The sequence below is a fragment of the Cynara cardunculus genome (genome assembly GCF_001531365.2).
Source record: "Cynara cardunculus var. scolymus isolate 2C chromosome LG 7, CcrdV1, whole genome shotgun sequence".
Lineage (NCBI taxonomy): Eukaryota > Viridiplantae > Streptophyta > Magnoliopsida > Asterales > Asteraceae > Cynara > Cynara cardunculus.
Genome location: NC_037534.1, coordinates 56200 through 83466, shown reverse-complemented (window position 1 = coordinate 83466; position 27267 = coordinate 56200). Strand labels below are relative to the sequence as shown.

At 38.2% G+C, this 27267-nt stretch overlaps 2 protein-coding genes across 3 annotated transcripts; one reads left to right on the top strand and one right to left on the bottom strand.

Annotated features, from left to right (window-relative positions):
- Positions 1-26: 26 nt before the first annotated feature.
- LOC112515139 (cysteine-rich and transmembrane domain-containing protein WIH2-like) lies at positions 27-945 on the top strand. The gene is made up of 3 exons (XM_025121814.1): positions 27-228; positions 313-610; positions 689-945. Exons 1-3 carry the CDS (start codon positions 201-203, stop codon positions 732-734), a joined length of 372 nt encoding a protein of 123 aa, XP_024977582.1. The 5' UTR covers positions 27-200; the 3' UTR covers positions 735-945.
- Positions 919-24794, bottom strand: LOC112515137 (alpha-mannosidase At3g26720-like). Of its 2 annotated transcripts, XM_025121812.1 has the most exons (29): positions 24547-24794; positions 24359-24442; positions 24114-24202; positions 23854-24028; positions 23555-23674; positions 21738-21821; positions 21591-21662; positions 21118-21231; positions 20864-20964; positions 20681-20774; positions 20428-20595; positions 19520-19609; positions 19336-19401; positions 19192-19248; positions 11664-11883; positions 11437-11576; positions 11096-11155; positions 10877-10936; positions 10700-10771; positions 10219-10266; positions 10004-10123; positions 9782-9847; positions 9368-9480; positions 3271-3355; positions 2206-2316; positions 2007-2102; positions 1678-1725; positions 1509-1577; positions 919-1434 (listed from the first exon to the last, which is right to left on the bottom strand). In XM_025121812.1, exons 1-29 carry the CDS (start codon positions 24745-24747, stop codon positions 1207-1209), a joined length of 3051 nt encoding a protein of 1016 aa, XP_024977580.1. In that variant the 5' UTR covers positions 24748-24794; the 3' UTR covers positions 919-1206. The 2 variants fall into 2 exon arrangements, with proteins under 2 accessions (XP_024977580.1, XP_024977579.1); XM_025121811.1 differs by having other exon boundaries at positions 21591-21821.
- Positions 24795-27267: the final 2473 nt, after the last annotated feature.

Here is a 27267-nt window from a genome sequence, read left to right as displayed (position 1 = left end):
ACCTGTAGAAATAAGGCTTCGATTTTGAAAAAAGAAAGGAAGTGAATGGTTCCCGACTCCCGAGTACGTTTGATGGGGACCGTAGAGGAGGAGAAGATAATTAGGAGGAAAACAGGGGTGACGTGGCAAAACAGAAACAAAAGCTATTTCTTTTTTCTCCTCCTCCTCCTCCACCTCCCCGTCCCCGGAAAAACCAAGAAATGAGCTATCAACACTACCCACCACCAGGTAATGGTAATGGTAATTTTGATTTTGATTTCTAAAATCAATCAATAATTTTGTTTCTTTCTTTCTTTTGTTTCATGTATAAAGGGTATGGGTCTACATACCCACCCCCTGCTCTCCCGCCAGGCTACTCATCAGCACATGGCCATCCACCACAATATATGGGTTTGGGTTACCCACCTCCTGCTGCTGCTGCAGATCCATATTCTTATCCACAGCCACAGCCACAGCCACAGCCACAGCCACAACCTCAGCCTCCGGGTTATCAAGGATACTTTGCTCCAGATCAGTATCCTCCACCTTCTCCTCACCCCATTCCTTGCCAAGTTTATCACTGTGAACATTACGATGATCATGATGACTGCTCCTCTTTCCTTAGGGGCTGGTTGGTATCCTTTTCTTGTTAATATATGTTCTTGCATTGCTATTTGCTCATATGGTTGATTACTTGTTTCTTTTGCAGTCTGGCTGCCCTTTGCTTCTGTTGTGTCTTGGAGGAATGCTTTTAAGCTCACTTACAAAAACCTACAAGATGTGATTAGAGATTTTTGTGTAATGTTTTCGTTGTGTTTTGTTATTCCTGTCCTCATACATCCATGTTTTAAGAAGCATAGTCGATTTTTGTTTATTTATCATACCTAGGCTAGGCTACTGCAGCGAATTTGCATAAACTTACTAAATTAGTATTTCATAAGCAAGTACATAAACGTTCTTTTCAGCAACCATCATATACATGTCTGTATTTGCTTCACCAAGACCCACGTGCCTCTTCAACAAATGTTTTTGTATGAGCAACTCAAATTAAAGCAACAGTTGCAAAACACACCCCAACATCATTTGTCCTGCTTTACAAGAGGCTATTGCCCTTTTGATTGTGTATGTAGCACTACTACTTGCAGCACTGGACTAAATCAAATAAAAACACCTCACAACACACTCCATTTGCATCTCATCATTCACAACCAAATATCCATCCTCCGCTCATTCATCACTTGGAACCGAACCAAACATCCCGAGATAATCCAAATCAATGATGAATGTCCGGATTTCCATAGGCCCCAGTTCCACTACTTGCTTTTCAGAATCAACAGCACCTCCCCTCACAATCTTGACTTCTGATAAGTCCTTCACTTTCCAAGCTAGCCTCTTCCTCTCCATCTCACCTCTTTCTTGATTACCCGACAGATTCATCTCAGTCACCTTGCTTATCTGGAAGAAGGAGAAAAAAGACGCAAATAAATGGACAATCCTACTAAGCCAACATATATCTCATGAATACCAACCTTCCTATTAGGAAACAGCTTCTTCAGCTCCACGGTTGCCATTACAGAATAATCTTTGTCCTCCCCCACCTTCAAGTCCATACACAAAGGCCCTTTAAATATCATAATATATGTTGCATGACAAATATTATAAAATACCTAGAATCTATAGCTTCTTCCAATACAAAACCTCGTAAAGATGAGCCAAACGAACAAGTACTTTTCCACTTTCAAGCTCCTGCATGATCAAATACAAATTGATAACATGGTGCCTTCTAAATCAAGAATAACCCAATGAACAAAAGGGCATGGATTCCTAAAGTTACCAGAACAAATGAAACGACTTCTGTTAATCATAGTAAGCGTTTTGACATGCAGCATGAAGCAGTCTTTGATGGTTAGAAAGGAAAAAAAAGTATTTTATCTGCCAAATAATCTAGGACCTTAACTTGGCAGTTCCAACCAAAGCAGAGAATGAACGATAAGAATTGTTCTGCATCCCTACTGCTGATTATGTACCTGTAGAGTTATAACGGCTATGTTGTTTGGCAAGCTATAGGATGCATCAATCATTGAGAAGGATGATACGTGAGAATTTTTCCATTCATTTTCATCCTGCAAGAAATATGTAAAAAGATACACAAGAATACACCCACATAAAAACGTAAGGGCCATATATTTATTTACACCAAGGCTACTCACCAGAGAATCACTTTACCTGTTCTGAAAATGCTAGAAGGAGTGGAGAATAAATTTCTTGACCAAATGTGCGACGCCACTTGGCTCCAGTTCCTACGGGATCGATTCTAAAATAAAATTTTCCCTGGACCTGGAAAACACCATATGTGAATTAGGTGACTGCTATCAGCCTGTGCAAACAATATACATCACAGCAAGAAGGGCAAAACAGCAAAAGAATGCAGATTTGAGTTCCTATCCTGTCCTATATCTCAACTACTCTTGAAGCTCTTTGCTTTTCCTAGATAGTAGCCTGATTTGCATTATCAGAAATGTTCGATGAAGTCAATAACCAAAGCAAAGGGTAAGGATATCTCTGTTTGACAGAGCAAAGATTACTATCAGAAACTTATAGAAGCTACGTGAGAAGTAAATAAAAGTCTTACCAACATTCGCCTGATGAGCACAAAACATATTGATAGTTACACGTGGCACCTAGCTCAAAAGACAAGCAACTGAAGTAAAACAAAACCCTAGCAAGCAATCTCACTCCCATCAAGCACGAGGGTGGAGGCACTCTAATCCCCTACTTATGTCAGATCCGAAAAGAAAGGATGCTGATACTTGCACACTAATTATTAAAGCATGAAATTCATTTTGAAGCATGCGAAATGAAGCAATCCCTTCTTTATGCAAAACTCTTATATATATTGTTCATAAGTTGCATCTACTTCTCATAACCATGGTGGATTTACACCTCCCACTTCATAAATTTGTCATTCTTCTGTATAGATCACAAGTTAATATAAATTTTGGACATTAAATCAGAAGTAGAATTACCAGTGCACGCATTCCTTTAAACATACAATTAGATTCGAAAAAATCAGTTAATAGAGAAAGGGCACAGAAACCCAAGTACTCCAAAAAAATATAAGAAGATCAGACTGACAGACAGTGCACAAGAGGATACGCACATGTATATAGATCTACCGTTCTACTGTCAGATGATGGCATGTAAGGAATGTTTTTGCATGTTATACTTGCAAAGCAAGTAGCAAAGTCCCATTGATAGATGGACATATGTACAATGAAGCAACATGCTTACCACCAAGCCCTTGCAATCATTGAGGACACAGATGGTCTCATTTAGCACCTCTCCAACACCTTTCAAATCATCGCATAGTAGCCTCCTACAAAAAATTATAGCAAAAGTAAAAAAAATCAGTTTATCACATACAAATACAACTCTTCTAAAATATCAGATTGTCATATGTACATATGGTAATTGGAATCCGTTACAAGTCTTAGGTATTGTTGTATAAGATTGGCCTCTTTATTGTTCAAAGTTAGAAGTTCTATTTCATGTTTAAATGGCTGATACGTAAGATGCTATCTAGCAAGCACAAGTTGAACCCTGTTTCATTATTATTTAATATAATATACCAACTAAAGTCATAGAAAATTAGAAATGATGATTTAGACCATCCACATCAATGCAATATCATCCATCGTTCAAAAGTGTAAAGTCACTTTTTGCAATTACATCCTACATCAATATATTACATCCATGATACATTCTTTCAAAAGTGGTCTCCACTACCCATCAACAACTACTTTGTAATGTATACGACACACTTTAATCATTTATAATTTAACAAAAAATACCAAATATAATCTATTTATGTCAATTTAATACTCATTAAACTATTAGGAATAATATTACCTAATCAATAAACTAATTATTAAGATGTATAATTTAATTGTAAAATGTAAACTTTTAACCGAATAATTTTATTTGAACTGTCTTATGAATTTGCCTAAGTAGACCAGAATATTTTATAATTTTATCACTGTAGTCAATATTAATTGTAGTAGATTGCATATTCTTTTTATAATTTTATTACTGTTTCATGTGTAAGTTTATCTACTTGTAAGTTGTATTTCTATTTTAATAATCAAAATATCATTGTTTATAAAATATTTTTTAATTATACAATTTTAATAGCCAAAACATTGTTGTTAAGTTACTAATGTATAATTCAGAATATTATTTTTACTATAATATAAATAATAAATTAATCTAATAAAAGAAAACCAGTTAATCAAGTATTTTTAAAAGTAAACTGTATTTTTGGTCCTTGTGGTATGTTCGAAATTATGGATACCATCTATGTGGTTCGTTTATTACATTGGTTGTTGACTCGTCGCTGTGGTTTGCAAATCCTAACGGATTTGGTCCCTCGCCCACGTTAAGTGAGCTCACATGCCCTGCATGCCATAAGCAATTTTGTTTCTTTAGGTAGCATTTGGTACGCACATATGATTGGACTAGAGTTGAACATGAGAGTTGGACTGGACAAGTTGTCTGTCTAGACAGAAAAAGTTGACACCCTCTCTCTCTCCTCGTCCTAAACTAATGAATCTTCAAACCCTAAACTATATCAAAAAACCCTATTCCTAAATCTTTAAAAAGTACATGAAAAACCCGTCAAAATAAAAAACTACTGACCCTTAACCCAAGTATCATATTTGCTTATTTACTAAAATCGCCCTTTTTGGGGGGGGGGGGGGGGGGAGGATGGATTGTTAGTGTAGACGATTTGGAAGATATAATCGGCGGCGGCGGACTACTGCTGTCCCATTCTTGAGTGAGCTGGAGCGCAGCCATCTTATCCACTGAACTAGCTAGAAGCTATCGCTTCGGGAGAAATAGAAAAAACCAAATACTCTTTGAATCCATTTTCTCTATTTGTTTTGCTTTAAGATTCATTTTATTCTAGGAGTCTTTTGCTTATTAGTTTAAATACCTTCATTGTTTACCTTTTAGGAAATATAGATCGATTTATTATGATTCAATTATCTGCAATTGAATAGGGAGACATTACCGCCTCCCCGAAGCTGCAAGGTATAAATATTCTACTCTTGGCATTTTCTTGATTCGTTATCAAATTGGTATCAGAGCCTACCGCTGCTGTTCAGGACTAGTATTCAGAACTGTACTTAAGGTGTTTTACATCAGACAAACCACGACTTTGGAAGAGATGGTTGCATAGGTTGAATATTAGTACAATACCACGTACCACAACTTCATTAGTTGTTCATTTAAAGCGTTATATGGGAAAGATGCTCCAACAATATTGCGATTTAAAGAAGGATCAACGGTTGTTCCAGCCGTTGAACAAATGTTGAAAGAGAGAGATGATGCGAATGATATGCTACAAATGTTCTTAATGCAAGCGCAACACAAAATGAAACAACAAGCTGATGGGCATAGGAAGGAGGTAAATTTTGACATCAGAGATATGGTCTTCTTGTAGCTTAGGCCCTACGAAACAAAATCTTTAAGGATAAGCAACAATCAAAAGTTGTTTGCACGCTTTTATGGACCATTTAAACAGGTAGGCAAGGTGGGAAAGGTGGCTTATTGATTAGAATTGCAGTAGCTACACGACTCCATCCAGTGTTTCATGTCTCTCAATTGAGGAGAGCAATCGGATAGTGCCTCTCATTCAACCATATTGCCAGATCAACTGAATGACGATATGGAAATGATGGTAGAACCAGAACATGTCTTACAAGTGCAAACAACACACGATGGATGACAAGAAGCATTGATCAAATGGAAGAATTTACCCGTATTATTTGACGCTTCCTGGGAAGATTGTGAAGCACTGAAGATTAATTTCCTTCTTTTCATTCTAAGGACAAGATGCAAGTGTTTGGGGGGGGGGGGGGGGGGGGGGGGGGGGGGGGGGGGGGGGGGGGGGGGGGGGGGGGGTGGGGGGAGGGGGTGGGGGGGGGGGGGGGGGGGGGGTNGGGGGGAGGGGGTATTGATAGACTTTAGAGTATAAAGACATGCAATAAGAAAAGAGAAGAGGGCAGAATGATAATATAAAAATAAAGCACAAGCTCTGGATAAGTCCTCAGGTTTATAGATAATTATCTCAAAATAATTATATTTTCTCTATTTGTTTGGTTTAGGATTCATTTTATTCTAGGAGTCTTTTGCTTATTAGTTTAAATACCTTCATTGTTTACCTTTTTGGAAATATAGACCGATTTATTATGATTCAATTCTCTGCAATTGAATAGGGAGACATTGCCGCCTCTCGGAAGCTGCAAGGTATAAATATTCTACTCTTGGCATTTTCTTGACTCGTTATCAAATTGGTATCAAAGCCTACCGCTGCTGTTCAGGATTAGTATTTACAACTGTATTTCAGGTGTTTTACATCAGACAAGCCACGACTGTGGAAGAAGTGGTTGGCATAGGCTGAATATTAGTACAATACCACGTACCACAACTTCATTAGTTGTTCACCATTTAAAGCGTTATATGGGAAAGATGCTCCAACAATATTGCGATTTAAAGAAGGATCAACGGTTGTTCCAGCCGTTGAACAAATGTTGAAAGACACAGATGATGCGAATGATATGGTAAGAATGTTCTTAATGCAAGCGCAACACAGAATGAAACAAGCTGATGAGCGTAGGAAGGAGGTAAATTTTGGCGTTCAAGATATGGTTTTCTTGAAGCTTAGGACCTACTGACAAAAATCTTTAAAGAGAAGCAACAATCATAAGTTGTCTGCACACTTCTATGGACCATTTAAACTCGCAAGGTGGGAAAGGTGGCTAATCGCTTAGAATTGCCAGCAGCTACATGACTCCATCCAGTGTTTCATGTCTCTCAATCAAGAAGAGCAATTGGACAGTGCGTCTCGTCAACCATATATGCCGGATCAACTGAATGACGATATGGAAATGATAGTAGAACCAGGAAATGTCTTACAAGTGCAAACAACACGTATTACAAGTGCAAACAATACGTGATGGAAGACAAGAAGCATTGATCAAATGGAAGAATTTACCTGTATTATTTGAAGCTTCCTGGGAAGATTGTGAAGCATTGAAGATACAATTTCCTTCTAAGGACAAGATGCAAGTGTTGGCACGAGGGGGGGTATTGATAGACTTTAGAGTATAAAGACATGCAATAAGAAAAGAGAAGAGGGCAGAATGATAATATAAAGATAAAGCACAAGTTTTGGATAAATCCTCAGGTTTATAGATAATTATCTCAAAATAATTATGTTTTCTCTATTTATTTTGCTTTAGGATTCGTTTTATTCTAGGAGTCTTTTGCTTATTAGTTTAAATACCTTCATTGCTTACCTTTTTGGAAGTATAGATCGATTTATTATAATTCAATTCTCTGCAATTGAATAAGGAGAGACTGCAGCATCTCAAAAGCTGCAGCATCTCACTTCGTTCTCCGTTCATGAGGTCTGGCTCTCCCTCCGTCCTAATGAGCCCGATGTCTCCTGACATCATATGGTCTGGTTTTCCCAAAACATTTCCAGACATGCCTTAATCCTGTGGGTTGCCCTCAAGTAGCGTCTCAAGACGCATGATAAGCTTCGGTTCTGGGAGGCCCACTCCAACCTGTCCTGTGCGTTCTGTCATAACGAGCATGATTCGCATTCGCATCTTTTCTTTGAGTGTACGTTCCCTAATCAGGTTTGGAATGACTTAAAGCCCAAGCTGAACCTCACTGGTGTCCCGGATAACTGGGCTGTTATTATTGGTATGTTCCAGCAAGCCACCAAAGGAAAGACCATCTGGTCTATCATTCGTAGATTAGTGCTTGCTGGCTGGAAAGGAATAATCGCATCTTCAAAAACAAAAGAAGATCACATATTATGGTGATTAAGACAATTACCGATGATGTCCGGTCCAGGCTCCTTAGCCTGACCTTTAAGCCCTCCCCAAATGTTGTCCGGGCTCGGCTTGCCTGGAACCTCCCTTAGTTGTTCGCTTTCTTGTGCTGTCTTTCTGGTCTTGTGAGCTCCTTTGTTCTCTTGGTTTTCTTGGTGCGGTCTAGAGTGTGCCTGTTTTAGGCCCCTTTTCTTGCCCTTGCGGTTTCCCCCGTTTGCTTCCCAATCTTGGCTTGGCTGGGCCCTTCCCTTGCGGTTGGTTTCTTTCTTCCTCTCTCTCTCCCCTCCTTTCTCTCTTCCCCTCCTCTTTCTCTCTCTCTCTTTCCCCCTTCTCTTCTTTTCTTTCTCTCCCTTTCTTTCCCCTCGGGGAGCCTTGGATTATTCTGGTGGATGTGGTTCGCTCCAACCCGAACGCGTATTTTGATCAGCTTCTAGCGTTTAGTGTTTTTGTCTTGATAGGAGGGCCTCCCCCCTCTATATCAAAAAAAAAGTTTCAAGGTATTAATATTCTACTCTTGGCATTCTTTTTACTTTGATCAGAATGTTGCAAGGCATTAATATGCTGATTTGGTTGCCTGGTGGGTCGATGTGGTGGTGGGTATTGTTCTGGGACCTCTGGTAGTGATTATGGATTTGGGACAAGGTTCTAAATGGCGTGAGGCATGGCGGCGAGGTCAAGCCTTAATCCTTACGAGTTACGGCAAGGCCATGACTTTTTCCAAAGCGTGGCTTAAGGCAGCAAGTCTATAATATATATATATATATATATATGTGTGTGTGCGCGTGTGTGTGTGTGTTTATGTCAGTGTCTAGAACAATAATGACTAAGTTAACAATTTAAATTCATATAAAACGGTAAACAAACGAAGAACCATTTACTGATAATTTGATATCAAATATACAAAGTTTACAAAATGATTTCAAATATACAATTCCTGTTTGGTAATCAAACAGCAAAATCAATGTAATGAAATCAAAGAACAGCAAATGAAAGCAATCAAACAATATTTTTCATATGTTGGGAAGTCATTTAGGTTTTTCTTTTTCCCCATTTTGTTGATTAAGCATTTGGCTTGAATAAACTATAGAGTTATATTTACATTTACTCCTATTCAAGTTTTAAAAATTGCAAATTTCCCCCTATGCCTTATAACACCATATCACTTGTAACGCCATACCATGGTGCGCCAAAACGAGCTCGACACCTTATATCCACGCCAAGGGGGTTAACGTGGCGGCAAGGCCACGCCATGGCACGTTTTTTAGAACATTGATTTGAAACCAATTTATTTTCATTGAAGTGAGGGAGAGGCTGAAAAACATCTCCTATGGTGGTGCTTAAGTGTACAAGCTTAACAAAATGTGTAGTAGTGGCTTATATGTAGATACAGGGCCTACATGCAACACCCTAATTACATGTGTAAGCATTCAGAGAAGAGCCGTTAGAGTGTAGGTGCACTTCATCAATGATAGTGAAAAACATACCTATGGAGCATTAGTTCTATTTGACCATCTACTAAACTCGAGCCCCCAACCGCACGATCCACCAGCACCGACAGTTCCATCCTTCCATCCCCAACATAAGCTCCAAGATTTATCTAAGCAATCATGAGTACACACCAATACCAAGGGAAAATAACATGTTAAATTGAGATCATTGCCCAAATTTATGATTAATCATTAAAAAGGACAGTACAACAGTGAATGTCCTGGCCCTGAAGATTCCTCAATAGATAAAATAGTAAAACAAGTTATACGGTTGCATGCAGGGAAGGTTTCACTTTGAAGATAGGAGTTAATGATGTGCATCTTCAAATAAAATATACCCACAGCAGATAATGGCCAATGTGTAACCTGATTATAGCCAAACAAACTATGAGAGATTAGGCGAACACATACTGGGTAATAATTTCCAGCAACTGGTTGGTTCACTTGCAAGTCCCAGTCTGTTCTGAAATCACGTACCTGCAAAACAGTGATTTTTATCAGACTGCAAACATCAGATACCCTAAGTTCAAAATCTTACTAAGGAGATTTTGTTGTGGTACCAAATTCAAAATGCAACAGTTGACTCAAGCAACAGAAGTATTAGAGTATAAAGATAGCCATATATCCATATACCCTTTTAATGAAGTCTCTCCCATTAGAATCAGTATAGAACGTCTTGTTCGTCTTGAAGGCAGTCGTGATCTGAGTTGTTATTTCTTTCCCAACACCATCATCTACAGGGATAGGTCCAATCTAGTACCAAATCATGGAATATGTAATCAGATGGTATGTACTGGTTGACAGAAAACTACAACAACTGCATAAAATCAAGCCAACACACAACTTACGATAAACTCAACTTCAGCATGTTCCTTCTCCTTGTATACACGGGTGACCTGCATGCACGAGCTTTATGTCAATGAGAGGAAAGGCACAATATGCAACTTAACATTGGCAGTTGCATGTGCTATATTATGTGTCTGTTTGTGTATGATAGATAGCTGACATATCTATAGTGCTTTATGAGTAGTCACATCACATGTTGAGTTACATCAAACAATTATGAGCTATAATACATGTTTGTTTGTGTGTGACTGGTAGCTGACTTATCTATAGCACTTTATGAGTAGTCACATGTGCCACATAAATTTGAGTTCACTTCAAACAGAAAGTTTCTTGAAGAAAGTAATTCAAAACATCATAAATGCATTGAAACTGCATGAATACATGCAATTACAAGGGGATACAAAAAACAATGAAAGAAATGACTAAAACCTGAAAAAAGAAGCAAACACAAAAACAACTACCCCTTCACAACTAAATATATACCTGATATATCCAGGAGTTGAGCTGTTGGTGCACTTCATCCATTAGGGGACCCCTTAGAATAGTAAAAGCTTTCTGTAACAAAATAAAGCCTCAGGAACTGGACAAGCACTTGCAACATGTAGTGCAGTTCTTGTTTTGATTACCCCAAAATAGGGCAGCAAAAGGAGGATGGTTTACCTCCCCTTCGGATTTTATCAGAAATGTACCATTAGGACGGAAGATATAAGCTCCAGAGGCCTTCAAAAATAGGAACAACTTCAGAGGATGAACAAAATTCATGTAATTTCACTGTTAAAAAAATGCAAAAAGAAAAAACAAACGAAATTGAACAAACTATAATTAGTAAGCCTACATACACATACCCCTCCCAATTCCAGGTGAGAAATATGCATGTACCTGATCTGTGCCATTATACCCAGAATAGTAGCTGTATGAGTGTTCCATTGATTCTTCAACCTTGAGTCATATGCCAAGAAAGAGATGTTAATTTTATGTTTGAACAAGCGATGATGTGTGTCTTTCATGCTTCTACATATTATGCACCATATATTGGTGCATAACATGTCTTTCAAGCTGTCTACGATGTGCTACAGGGTAGTATCTCAAGAAAGAACTTATACTAACAAAAAGATGTTAAAAGCAAAAGATTAAAAGAACACTGATTCATTTATATCACATGGATACTGCAAAATTAAATAAGAATAATCAGTAATTTGAATTTGAGGAATTGCAGATACCATGTTTCTGTTATTGATATAACTTGTAAGCTTGCCCTCATCTGTAGCATAAAGCAGCTTCAAATCTCCTCCACCAACTACTACAGTTTTATCACTAGTACTGTCGGATGTCCACATTGTTGACATTATTGAACTTCTATCTGCTTATCATTGCTACAGATGTCATATTATCTATAATATTTGTGACCTTAATTTCCAAATTGTAACAACACATTCAAGCAGATGACCTGTGTGCTTTGCACTTGAGATGATGTACGTGCTGAAACCAAGAGGTGGCGTGGTTGCTGTAAATCCAAGCCAATACTGGGGTGTAGTGCTTGGAGATTTACCAAGATATGCTTTAACATGGTAGTCCCTCATGTTCAAAGAGGAATTGAATATGGGAAGGAGCTGTGATTCAATTTCTCTTCCACTTGAATCCAGGACGATTAATTCATGGGAGGAAACCTGCAGCAATTTCGCATTTAGTCAAATAGCCAATCAACGGATGTGAATTTTATCATAGAACGGTTATTCACAAACGAGGGAACTATATTCTATCTTACTTGGTGAGTGCAACAAGCTGCATACAGAACGACATACGTTTTGAATTGATCCCGGGAATACAATAGAACCCCATTCTGATCCAGCAGAATTACTTATTTAAATCCCCCCTAGCATAGACAAAGAGTTTTATTTGCTTGACCAGCTTCGATGAGTTGTCAAAAACTCCATATTTGGAACATCTAGTTGTCTCAATTAGAACTATTAATGAGCTATGGTCAATTAACAAATACGAAAAATTGGTAAGTTCACCTCATATAATCTCATACTCATGTTCAGTATAGATTCAATACTTCCTCATCTTTTTTCTTGATCCTTTTGTTTCCTTATCCAAGTATTTAATAAATGAAAAGAAACATGTTTTCCATTTAAAAGTAACTAATAGATAATGAAAATGAACTCCGGATATTTTGTGTTCCCCCGATTTACCTCAGTTTCATCTGGCCATTCTTTTCCTAGTATGAGGAGTTACCTGCAGATTGTTCATTACTTAACCAAGGCAAACTGTTTTAGGCAACATTAAGTGCACTTGTTTGTTTCCTGGCAAGTTTTTAACCCATTATTATTAATATTCAGTCTCGTGCCAACTGACTCGTAAGTTTCTTACAGGTCTCTGGTAGTGCGCTAAAAGTTACATCCCACCACGGTTTTAGCTGATTTGGAAGTTAAATATAAGTTCAGTTTTCTGCTTGGCCTTGGGGCAAAAGACAACGGCATCATATTAGTGGTTCCAGTAGTTGTGATGGTTCCAGAGCCAATGCGACCCATTCATTTCGGATGCACGAAGGGCATTACGAATTTTTGGCCATGCCCTTCGTGCTGACAAAGGCACCGGCAACATTCCAAGCTTTGATGAATGCGGTGTTTCGACCATTGTTGAGGAGCATCGGGGCATTGAAAACGGTGTTCCAGCAGTTATTGAAATACAGTGTTTGCAAGCAAAAAAATGCGAATTTGGGAAGAAACAACTAGTGTATTTGGGGCACGTAATTTCCTCGAAAGGAGTGGCAATGAATGGGTCGAAAGTGGAGGCGATGTTACAATATCCGAGGCCAAGATCGGTAACACAATTAAGGGGTTTCTTGGGCTTAAAGGATACGGGGAAATTGCAAGATCGTTAACGGGCCTGCTTAAAGAACAGAATTTTAGTTGGAACAAAGAAGCAGCAGGGGCGTTTGAGACACTCCAGCAGGCTTTGGTGCAGGCTCCGGTATTAGCATTGCCAGATTTTTCTCAACTCTATGTCACTGAGACAGACGCATGTGGAAGTGGATTGGGTGCAGTATTGATGCAAAATGAACTGCTGATAGCTTTTCATAGTCAAGTATTGGGATGAAAGCTCGACAAAAACCGATTTATGAAAAAGAGTTGATGGCGATAGTGTTAGCAATTATGAAGTGGTGTCCTTATTTACTGGGTTGGAAGTAAGAACTGATCAGCAAAGTTTGAAGTTCTTATTGGAACAACGAGTTGTGGAGCCGCAATATCAGAAATGGTTAGTCAAATTGTTGGCATAGAATTTCGAGATTGTATATAAGGCTGGTAAGAGAAACGTGGCCCAGATGCACTGTTCAGATGGGATGTGAGTTGTCGGTGATGGCGGACCACAGTGGCGTCAATGAGAAATGATCAAGGAGGAAGTAAAACAGGATACGGTTCTTGGACAGATTGTTAAGGATCTCATAAATGAGGTAGGGGAACATAAAGGGTTCTCAACAGGACCTACTGTGGTACAAAGATAGAGTGGTTATCTCAAGGGACTCATCGGTTGATTCCGGTAATATTGGAGAAGCTTCATGCGTCACCAATAAGGGGGCATTTGGGGGAAGGAAGGACATGTCAAAGGGTGGCATCAGAATTGTTTTGGATAGGGATGAAATAGTCGGGGGACCTGAGAAGCGGTGGTTTAGCCTGCGGCGGATGTCAGGAGGGTAAAAACACAAGAATCCTCTTTATCTATAACATAACTTAATTGAGGGATTATTTTCTGAAAGAATGTTTGGGCCTATCAAAACTGGAATTTGTCGGATAGCAAGGAGTTTGTATGGAGTTGTGAAGTCTGCCAAAGGAATAAAGCTTTGGGGGGTTCACCAGCAAGTCTATTGAAGGTATGGGACAAAGTAACGATGAACTTATTGAAGGTTTACCCAAGTCCAAAGGTGTAGATATAATTTTGGTCGTAGTTGATCGATTGAGTAAATTCGCAGATTTCATGGCATTGAAACTATTAGCTGTTAATTAGCTATTAGCTGTAAATTAGTTGTATCATTTTTAGAATTAGTCTTATCTATTTTAGGTTGTTATTTGGTAAATGATCCCCCTAAATGAGTGGAGATCAGTTCCTGATTTGTAGCTTCTCCTTTGTATTTATATTCGAATGTTTGTGAATAAAGATCATCTTGGGGAAATACATTTGCTTTCATGGTATCAAAGCTAGGCTCAATACCCTAGCTCTCGTTCTTCTCAAATCACCAAAGATCAAACCACGGTTTGATTTCTTCTCTGCCATCACCTTCCAGTTGCTATCCATGCCTGACGAGCCTGAAAATGTCGCCAAGACCCTTCACCCCGTTTACATCGTGACCAACATTCAACACAAAGTCCGGGTGCTGGACAGTACGAAGGCCTCATACTCTTCGTGGGTCAAGTTATTTCAACTACATGCCAAGGGATACAAAGTCATGTCACATATTGACGGGACAGCGCGTCCGGCCAAAACTGATACAGAGAATGAAGCATGGACTGAAATTGATGCGATTGAATTGCAATGGATTTACGGGACGTTGTCCGATGATTTATTGGTTCGTGTCGTGGTAACCGAGTCAACTTCCCACAAAGCATGGTCTCGAATCAAATCCATTTTCCTCAACAACAAGGGCTCTAGGGAGGCCCTAGAGCATGAATTCAATAACCTCGCATTAAAATCCATGCCGTCTCTTGAAGCTTACTGCCAAAAACTCAAGGAACTGGGCAGTCAACTCAATGACGTGGATTGTCCGGTTAATGATCAAAGGCTCGTTCAGTCGTTCTTCAACTTGTTAGAGGACTTCCGATAGAATACGACACCAAGGCCTCGTATTCAGGCCCAATAATCTCACTGCCTTTAACCCCCTTGAGCCAATTCAACTTGGTGAAGCACTTCAGACAATGACCATGGACCCGGTTGACGATCAATGGTACATGGACTCGGGTGCAACAGACCATCTCACGAGCAACCAAGGTAAGATTTCTAAACCCTCGTTAAATTGTCCCATTTGCTCAATATTTGTTGGTAATGGTGCTCCTATGCCGGTTCATCAAGTTCCTCCACCATTCCAACAACCACACGTAACCTACACCTAAACAACATTCTTTACACACCCAACATCATTAAGAATCTCATTTTTGTTCGTAAACTTTCTGTTGATAATGATGTTTCCTTTGAATTTGATCCCAATGGGTTTTTTGTGAAGGATTACTAGAGTGGTCAGATGTTATCCTGCCACAATAGCTCGAACCGTCTATATCCTCTCACCTATCCGGTCACCAACTCCACTTTTTTCACCTCCGGTGCTCGAGATGTTTGGCATGATCAATTGGGACATACCGGTCTTCCTGTTTTGGATTTTCTTAGTTTGAGTAATATTATTCCATGTCCTAAACGTAGTAGATCTTTGGTTTGCAATTCTTGTCAGCTTTCAAAGCACAAACGATTAACGTTTTCCGATTCTAATTCTATTATTGTTTTATCGTTTGATATTGTTCATTGTGACTTATGGATCCCCAGCAAAAACAGGTTATAAATATTACATGGTTTTAATAGACGATTTCACACAATATTCTTGGGTTTTCCAATAAAATTCAAGTCTGAAACATTTTCCAAATTCTCTCAGTTTCATAAATACATCCAAACTCAATTCAATCTCACAATTAAAGCTTTTCAATGTGACTTAGAGGGTGAATTCTATAACCAAAATTTCAAATCTTTTGCTGAAACAGACAGTCTTCTCTTCCACTTCTCTTGCCCTCACACTTCCCAAAAAAAAGGGAAATCCAAGTGTATGATTCGTAGACTTAACGAGATCATACTCACTCTTCTCACACACGCATCTCTCCCACTCCATTTCTAGGTTGAAGCATTACATACCACGTGTTATCTCCACAACATTCTCCCCAACAAACTCTTAAAATTCACCACCCTTATGACTGCTCTTTATCATCGACAACCTTCCTATGACCACCTACGGGTTTTCGGGTGTGCGTGTTATCCTAACACAACTGCGACACGAAAAACCAAGTTGGAACACCGGTCCACTCGTTGTATCTTCCTCGGGTACCACGCCAATTTTCGCGGGTATCGGTGCCTTGACCTTTCTTCCGGCAACGTCCTCCTCTCCTCTCTCGTCACGTCACTTTCGACGAGACATCTTTTCCATTTTCTGAAGATCATCCCACCGCACCCTTAGACTACTCATTCCTCGAGTCTGACCCATCTCCTACCATCTTTGACCCACCAGCCACTTTATATCGTACTCCCCTGCCATCTACCCAAAACACTTCCCCGTCTACCATTCTTCAACAGCCCCCTCTTATCCTTTCACAAGAAAATTATGCCACTACCATTCTATCATGGGCTCATATGGCGGATTGCAAACCCAGTTCCACTCCTGTTGACACTTCCCCCAAAATGAGTGCAACAAGTGGTAAACTACTACCTGATAGGACACGTTATCGCCAATTGGCAGGAGCTTTACAGTATCTTACTATCACCTGCTCGGATCTTACATATGCAATACAACAAATTTGCTTATTCATGCATGTCCCACGTGATCCACACTTCCAGTTCCTCAAACGAGTTCTCAATTATCTTAAAGGAACAATTACTTATGGACTCCGTATCTCACCCTTCAAATCGACCCAACTTATTGCATATTCTGACGCTGATTGGGGGGGTGCCCTGACTCTCGCTGCTCCACTTTCGGGTATTGTGTTTTCTTAGGAGATAATTTGGTTTCCTGGTCATCAAAACGTCATCCAACCATATCTCGATCAAGCGCTGAGGCAGAATATCGTGGGGTTGCAAATGCAGTTGCCGAAACGAGTTGGCTGCGCAACTTACTTCTTGAACTTTATGTTCCCACTCGCAAGGCTACAGTTGTTTTTTAGAGAGAATATATCGGTTGTATACTTATCTAAAAATTTCGTACAACATCAACGTACAAAACATGTGGAACTTGATATTCATTCCGTCACAGAAAAGGTCATAATTGGTGCAGTCCGGGTTTTACATGTTCCAGCCGATTTTCAGTACGCCGACATCTTCACAAAAGGGCTACGTGGTCATCTTTTCCACCGTTTTCGGTCCAATCTGTGCATTTGTCCTTCTACTGCTCAGACTGAAGGGGTGTATTAGCTGTAAATTAGCTGTATCATTTTTAGACTTAGTCTTATCTATTTTAGGTTGTTATTTGGTAAACGATCCCCCCTAAATGAGTGGAGATCAGTTCCTGATTTGTAGCTTCTCCTTTGTATTTATATTCGAATGTTTGTGAATAAAGATCATCTTGGGGAAATACATTTGCTTTCAGAAACATTCATTTAAATCAGACGGTGGCTGGAGTTTTCATACAAGAAAGAGTGCGTTTGCATGGGAATCCTAAGGCCATAATTTCCGACAGATATAAGGTGTTCGTGAGCAATTTCTGGAAAGAGATGTTTAAACTGCAAGAAACCAAGTTATGTTTTACAACAGCATACCATCCTCAGTCGCACGGGAAATTGGAAGTGGTAAATCAATGTTTAAAGCAGCATCTTCGATATTTCGTTGCTGGCAAACCGAAACAATGGCTGAAATGGTTGGGATGGGCAGAATATTGGTACAATACGACTTTTCATGGGGCAATTAAGTGCTCACCATTTAAGGCACTTTATGGTTGTGATCCACCGGCGTTGCTCAAACAAGGAAGGTTCTGCCTTTTGCGGTAATCCAATTGATTGAAGAGATGTTACTGGAAAGGGATAATATGTTAGATGAACTTCGCATGCAATTGATTTGAGCTCAACAAAAGATGAAGTTGCAAGCCAATAGACATCGGCGACGAGCAGAGTTTGTGGTGGGGGAGTTGGTGTTTCTTAAGCTCCGACCTTATCGTCAAAAGTCATTGCAAGATAGGCGTAATCAGAAGTTGGCACCAAGGTTTTATGGACCATTCAAAGTAACGGAGACGGTGGGTAAGGTGGCGTACAGGCTGCAACTATCTCAACAGCTCGAATACATCCAGTGTTTCATGTGTCTCAATTACGGAAAGCAATTGGGTCGAATTTTATGCTACAGAGCTTCCTAGTCAGCTAAGTGACGAAGGGGTGTTGGAGGTCGAATCAGAAGAATTGTTGCAATGTAGAATGACAAGAGCAGGGGTAATAGAAGTACTAATCGAGTGGAAGAATTTGCCCCAATTTGAGGCAATGTGGGAAGACTTTGAATTGTTGAGTTCTCAATTTTCCAATTTTCACCTTGAAGACGAGGTGAAAGCTTGGAAGGAGGGTATTGTTAGGCCTGATATACGATATACATATTCTAGAAAAAGGAAAGGGTAATTTGGGAAATTCAATTAGGAGAAATGGGTGGGATTATGTTTGTCAGGTAGTGTAGTCAGTTGGGGAGGGGGTTGTATAGTGTTGAAGGAATACAATTATCAGTTTGTGGGGAAAAGGGGTTATCAAGTTTTGTCTGATGTAATCGTGGAGAGCCCTAACCTCTCAAAAGTTAGGAAGGCAATAAACATTCAATTTCCAACATAAGCTTCGTGTGATTGCAATTGATTTCTTTAAATTGCAACAGATTCTGGTTTTTGGTCTAGCTTGATGAGGAGATCAAGGATTCATGTGGTGGACATTCCAATATCACGTTCCTCACCAACTCTCGTCCTAAATTCTGCTAAATAAAGTATCAGCATCTTTTTAGGAGATTTGGAGGTAATTTCAACCAACTTCTATTTTGGGGCAGGGGTACTATATTTTAAATTTTGACTTAATATACACCAGAAAGATTTAGGAAACGTTGAAACATAAAGAACATGGTTGGAACTGTATTTCGTTTTCTATACTTCCAAAGACTTTTAACATTTATAACACTAGCAGAAACAAAGAAAGGAAAGTAGTAACTCATGCTAACTTATAAAAATATATATTTAAGATGCAAGATGATGATAAAGGAACAGTGGCAGCACTCACAGGAACTCGGACCACTTCTTCTCTCTTCCATCCTAGGGAGTTGTAGACAACTACCACCTACAATAATAAAACAGCTTCATACGATGGTGATTTAAACATCAAACATATTAGGAAAAAAAAAACCGAGATTAACAGTATGCTTACCAAACTCTTTCCATTAGCCAAAACAACTTCTGATGGAGGACAGTAGCTTATGTTAAGGAGAGGACACTGACATATCAAAATACCAATTGGCAATTGGCCAAATTTGTAAACGAAGTTAGAAGAAATAGAGGAGCAAAGTTGCAGTTATGTGTGTTGGGCCAAGCATGCGACCAGCACAGATTACCTGCTGAAACATGCCAACTGATTTTTCATAGTTGGCACTTGATCTTGACGTTGTTAGATATGCTAATGTCGAAGCAACTACTTCCTCAGCCTGCACATATGTGAAACTAGAATAATTGACATGTGTATTTCTTATTAGACAAGGCCAGACAAAAGAAAGCAGAGTTCTCCTAGTTTTTCATTTCAAATAATACTAATATTAAGTTTTAAAAGGTCATGGATTAGTAGGCCCGTTCATATAGAAAACAATCGTTGAAATCAATCTGTGAAGCTTATGACTTAAAGCCAAGAGTTTCAGCATTTTTATCCTATGCTACCTGGCCATGCCATCTTGGATAGCATAGAGAGATTGCATGGAAGGGCTGAACTTTAGGTACATATATTGCGAGGTGTTAAATGTAACCAGGCCTAGTATTGCAGAGATCACATATGCTTTGATAGAAGATGTGGGCGATGTGTGTATACGACCTTGAATCGCATACCAAGGTCGCTTAGGCTGCAGTGACGGGTATCATTCCTGATTTAGTGCTCATTTCATTTTATCTTCATCTAGACTTGTCGCTTCTCTTCATAGACGATTTTTTACCAGTAATTTCTCAAGTGTAACACCCTCAAAGTGATATTGGATCAGTTCTCAGCGTCCTCTGCCCATGGTTTATCCATTTCGGGGTTTTACACTTAAAGTAACCGGTGTCACTCTCTCCTTTTGCTTTACTTTCATTACTTGGTTGATTTATTGATTTCTATGCTTAGTGAATGTTATTACTAGCCTTTACAATATGATCCCCCCTACCTCTCAATATTAGAACGTAGTTCTTTGATCTTGGGGATATTGCGAATTGAGTTTGGCTTAATTTGGGAATTATTGCAAATTGGGGATTATTGATTTACAACACAATCAGATATCACCTCTGCATAGCCTATTGAGATACGCATTGCATAATCAGCAGCCACATGCTGCCGTTGTGTACCACTAACTGCATCATGATGCTGAGCAATTGCCAGAGCATTGGCCAGGGCATCTGTATTTGGTCCGGAACTGCTCCTGCCCTTGTAAAATTCTAACTGCCTTGCAGCCTGAATTTGTAGCAGGATGAGATCTCAATAGAATGTAAACCCACAGAAGGGACAACAGGACAAAAAGAGTTTTAAGAGAACTTACCACATAGTAACCGCTCATTGTCCTGACATAACCTTTAAAAGCTGGCCTGCTAGTAAAGTATCCTGTCCAATAGGTATTTTCTTTATCTGCATATCTAGATTTTTTTATTTGGTCTTTTAGGAGCTAATAAGAGGGTACAGAGTATCAACTTTGTTCAACAGCGGCGGACAACATTGTACTTACGGGAAGAAGTCACCAGTTTTCAGAGGCCATGTTTCATTAGCTGCATATTTTGCATCTGTGTAAATGGATGGAGTAGAATATAGTGCATTCACACGACCATCCTATACAAACAATTATCATTAATCGATAAGCTTCTTTACAAGTAAAACTGACATAAACTACAAACAGAAAGAATGTGAAACCATGGATAAAAGAATCTAGAAGTAAATTTATATTCGAAACCCCACCACTCAAATAGATGTAAAGGCCAATACCAGGTTAACATAATGAATAAATTTGTCCATCTGCCTGAACCATGAAAGTGCATATTGATACCGGAAATCGGTTCCCATTGCCCACATTATATGGTTTGTCCTTGTTACATTAGCCTTCAATGGAAAAAGAAACATAATTAAATAGGTAAGTTTAAGGTGGAGAGGAGTTAAAGACGTACTGCTTTTGCTGAACGAAGTGAGCACAAGTGAGTCTATTCCAATACAAGGAAAATATGTTATATGGTAATGGTTCAACTTCACTTCATTTTAGCTAGAGATTGATGGAGAAATGAGCATAGAACCAGATTTTAATAGAAAGGAATAAGGGAGTAATAAAGAATAGAGAACACCCAAGTCATAGCATGCCATACGATGTCCTTAATTCAAATAAAATCATTGCTTAAAACTACCAAAAAAAAAAAGTTTCTGCCACATTGAGGTTGATTTGATGTAATAGAGATACAGTGACATACCTGGGCCATGGCAGCAGCTACAAAATCATTTACCCGCTCTTGAACATTGTAGTCAAAGAGGAGAACATCATCCTTTAAAGTAGAATTAGTAACTAAGCAAAAGCACCAAAAATATGATATCACACAACTTGTTTTTGATGCATTTACCTGAATAGGAGGAGATACATCATTTATTTCAAATGTGAAACCATCAGGGGGATCATAATGTCGGGGAAATATACCAGTAAATAACTGAAAGTCAGCCATGGGAAAGAGTTGTAAGTTTGTTTTTTTTAACGGTTGCAATAAACTAGCAGAAGCTTAAACTTTAGCAACGAAAAAACATCAATTGTAAGCAGAGCATACAAGCTGTCCACCCAGAAGTCGTCCATAAATATGAGATATGTTTGCTTGTTGGAAAATTAGTAGGTTGGAAGTTTAGCTTCCATCCCACATTGGTAGAGAATTGTTTTCTAGAGAAGCTTATAAGGCTTTCTCTAGAAATGGGCTTTGAACATGTTGGTGGGCTCGTGGTGGGGGTCTTGAGTGGAAGGCTCAACACACGCGCGCGTGGCCGAGGCTGAGGGCGTGGGATTCGCGAGGAGGCGCACGCCGCATCGGAGCCTCGCCCCGAGCTCCGAGTATCTTTTTGATAAAAAATTCGTGAAGGAGAAGGATAATTATCAGTTTTAATTTGGATAATTATTAGTTTTAATTCAAAAATTAATCTGACTTTGACTTGGTATTATCCACGTTTTTTTATAATGATCATGGGAGGATTTCGTGGAGCATAACTATGAGATTTTCCTGGAGCATTTCGTGGCTTCAACCAGTATTTAAACTGGGTTGAAGCCATCTCAAAATACATAGAAAAAACTGATATTTCCTCTCCTACGATTTCTGCTCTTTCTCTCTACCGTCTTCTACATACTCCTTGCTTTACATTCGTTTTTGGTTGTTGTTCATAAACGAATCGTGTACTGCATCAAATCCTGCGGCTTTGTGACTAGCAGACTCACAGCGTGTTAAGAGTGGTCGTATAAAACCTTAAAGGACAAGTTTTACCGTGCAGTTTCTCATCCAGATAGACATAATATTAAACAGGTTGGTTTTATAATTTTCGCATTGTATTTAATTTTCTGTTCACTAAGTGAACACTCTGCTTCTACCCCTTTCTTTCATTGAATCTATCGAGAAGGATAGATTCAATCTGTGTGAATTGGCACGTATTGAGGTTTTGGTGGGTCTGAATTCTAAAAGGTTTAACCTTTTTTGGCTATAATATAATTAATTTTTATAAATATTAAATCTTTATTTGGTTTCATCTTTCTTATTGGAATATATTTTTTCTACACTGCTTGCACATGGTGCACAGGCGGAGCCACCCTTGGCCCAGGGTGAGCCTAGGCTCACTCTCAACTTTGTGAAAACAAGTTTTTTGTAGCCCAAATCTTACTCCCTACACAAAGCCTCCCCCTTCACGCATCTAATATATACATATATATATATATGTATTATATGTAGACAGCCTAGTAAAATTACACCCCAAGTCTCTCCACATATATATAAAATTAAGGAATTAAGTCTCATAAAATTTATTATATATTCTATAAATACAATATAAGGAATTTTTATGAGACATGCATATTATATTAAATGTTTGGATTTATTAAAAGTAATATGTATGTTGTTTTAAAATGTTTTATCATCTATATTGAGTGAAGAAAGAAACTCTTATATATTGTTTTCTTGAAATGGTATGATTGGAGGTTATATAACTTTATCTTATAAATCCACGACTGAATTGGAGAAAATAAAATCCGTCGAGTTCACTGTTGAAACTGTGAAGGTCAATGTGCCACTTTCATAAGGTAGTTGTATATATTTATTTTTGGAGTGATCGTTATATCAATATAATATCTGTATATATTTGTTTATTTATACTTTTTAGTAAGAGGACCACCCTTGTCGATAATCTTGCTCACCTGCGAAGATGAACCAAGAGACCTAGAACCCTGCCAGACAACCTCAAGAGTCTTATCACATTTGCGCTTAGCCCTGTCTTGATAATCCATTCGAGCAAAGAAGAGAGAGTCAAATCCCACCTACAACAAAATGCAAGTACAGTAGATGAGATACGTAGGTGGAATAGATTACACTCGTGAAAGCTTGACTCGAATTCATGAAGTTTGAAATCAGACTTAATTTATGTGTATCCCTCTTCCTGAATCAATTGGAATGAAACTGAAAAGAAGAATATATAGGAAAAGACCGAAGTGCATACCTCAGCACCCAGCAAGTAAGCTTGAACAGAGGAGTGGCCAAAAGGATCTATCTGCCAACCAACTCTAGGTTTTTGACCAAACTCCCTGTGTATAAACATGTGTCCCAAAGTTGTTTGATCGATCAAGTCTATGTAATGTGGTGTTGCCTCATCGTGCATGCACATACCCCCATTTCTTAAGAGAGCAATTAAGTTGGGTTAAGAACACGTACATTACAATGTTTGATACAACAAATTCGGCAAGAAAATAGTCAACTGACATGAACTCAAGTTGACCAGAATTGACGAGCTCCTTGACTTTAGTCTTAAGTAGTCCGCTCTGCTGGTTCCACCATCGCTGGAAGAATGCCTGGGAAAAAACGTAAAAGAAAAAACAGATCAATTTCAAATGAAAACCTGATCACAAAGAAGATGGTCTAGATAGAAAAAGTGTTTGTGGAAGATACGGAAACAGCTGAATATCAGTCCTAGATAAGGAGTCAAGGGAACGGCAAAAAGAGCTCACGATTTCAACGTAGATGAACTTGCGATTCTTGTCATCGAGCAAAGCCGAAATCACGGAATCCAACACGTTTTGAACACAGGCACCCTATTACAATTTCCACAAAATGAATGAAATCAAACGCTTACTAACATTCTAGGTGCTGATCAATATGCATGCGCAGAGAAAAAGAAAAAGGGGGTTGATGTTACTCGAATGGAATTGTTAGCACCGGTGTAGTACTGATCGACGGTCTTCAGCCAGCCGACGTCATCATGAGAGTGAGGTACCAAATGAACATTGATCTTGTCGGCTAGGATTCTTTGAGAAGTATCATACACCATATACTTGCACTCCCCGCCCCAAAAGCAAAGAAACACAAGAAACGCCGAAACACTGAACAATCGCTTCATCTTCGTCGCTTCCTCCCGGCTGTTGAGGATCTACAAGCTTTGATTTCGAGCGATGTATTGTTTGACCATCAGGGATAAAATCAATCAAAACTAAAGCCCTCTTTTAGTGCAGACAGACAGGTAACTTATTTTTACCAAACCGATAATAAGCTATTTTGATAAGTGAATGATTAATTTAAAAATATTATATAAATTAACAAGCACTTTAAAAATATTATAAAAATATATCTCTTTAATTATGCAAAAAAGTTCCATTTATTATTTTTCAAATTCTAAAATTTATTAAAAAAGTAGGAAAATTTGTAATCTTTTTAAAATAGTAAAATCTCTAATTTTTTAGACAAGATAATTTATTTAATATATATTATTAAATAATATTCTTTTAATCTTTTATATACTCTACTTTCATATGAACAATATTGTGAAAGAGTTATTTTCTGTATTCAAAAAGACACGTGTTAATATCACCTGCTCATGGTTGAATTCAATCAGACTCATATTGAGAAACCACCATATTCCACCAGAAAACCATCGATGTCTTTGAAATCGAAATCGTTTTCCGACCAAACCCAAGATGAATAAAGAGCTACTTCTTCTGATAAATACACCAAGAACACCATCCCAACTTTGTTTTCTTCCTTACGATGATTAAATCTCTATCCTTTTACCCCTAACTCCTTCAGACCTAATTTTGTACTCTTTCAGATGATGAAATCTCTATCCTACATCGGGAAACCACCGTACTCCTTCAGATGATGAAATCTCTATTCCTAGCAGATTCAAACCTTAAATATACAAAAACGGAAAGTTTTATGAAAAGTTTTAAACCACATAAACATCGAGTTGGTGAAGAAGAAATACGAGAATTTCACATACCTAACACCACAATAACATCGACGTAGAAGATAGGTGACATGAGCAAGGGAATATTTGCAAGATGAAAGCCGATTGAAGAAGAAAGAGCGACCATTCGTGAAATTCGGGGACGCCGGTTCAAATCCCTGTTATTGGGTATTTGGGTTTTAATAAAATAATATTTTTAATTTTTCTATGTCACAAGTTCCACGTCATTTTCTTAATAACATGTCATTTTTAGTTTATCTGTTACCTGATGTATAGTAAACCAGGTACTTAAAAGTTTGAGATTTCACATATCAGTTACTAAAATGAAACTTTTGAAAGTACGCTCAAATTTGAATGAAACTAAAGTATGTTACATTTTTATGCAATTTGCCCAAAAAAAATTGTTACTGTGTCTATCTTTTTTCGTCCGTTGATTAAAAAAATCATTTCAAATCACACGCTACAATATTCAATATTCGTGGATTATAAAAGCGCTCGGATTTTGTCATATCATTAAAATTTTCGTTAAATAAAGGACATTTTAACCTTTTATTATTTGCTTATCTTTTTCTCTTCAGAAAATAAACTCTAATTCATATATATATATATATATATATATATATTAACTATTTTCTTCAGTAAACTTTACTGGCCTTGGTTATCTTCTCCTGTCAAGGGTGAAAACACACACACACATCTCAAAAACAAATAAATTCCAAATATAAATCTCAAATCAAAATCAAATCTATTAACAATTAAAACAATAACTTAACCGGCAATCTATAAACCTTTATCAAATAACCCAAATTAAAACCAAAAACAAACCAAATCTAAATCCTAATTGATGAACCGTTTGCAATCGAGATGCAAACTTTACAAAAATTATAGTGATTGTTGTCTTGAAGTTGCAACGACGGGATTGTAGAGAGAAATCAAGGGAGCGTTGGAACATTATGAACTGCACTTGGTGTAATAGGAGGGGAAGAAGGGATAGGAGTTTGTTGGTGCTCATAGCAGGAGAGGGTAGAAGCAGGGATATGATTGGCGAAGATCGTGTCTCGGCCACCTGTGGGGAGTAGCAAAGAGAATAGAAGTTATTGGCATTCATTTGAGAAGGATAAGGTGGTGTCATTCATTGGAGGAGAAAGAGTTGTAGGTGAGTGGAGTGTCTATCGGCAATGATTCCATTCTAACATTCTATCATACTTACAAATGTTTTAGAAAATTCTAGCTTTTAGGGGAACCATTATGTGGGACATGACATAAAGGTATGTTTGAATGAAACATTTAATACATGTTTGTGTTTATATAAGATATCATAATTATTTGACAAATTCGTTTTGTAAAGAACTTCAAAATAACATGAAAAAAGAGTTTGAGTCTCATTTGATACCAATCTTATTCTATCTAGATAAATATCTAAGTAAAAACAAGTTGTTGACCATCCGGTTGGACATTAGTTGAGTAATATTTTGATGGTGAGTGTATGCAAAATTTTGAACAAGTTCTATAAATATTTTTTCGATTCTTAACTTCTAACTTTGGAAGAAATCATTTGCCAACCAATCAATTTTAGAATGTGTCATCATGCCTTGAACTTTATAATCATTTTGTTACCCGTCAATTGCAAATATCCATTAATGAAAGGATTTGTAATCATATGGTATTCAAGATTTG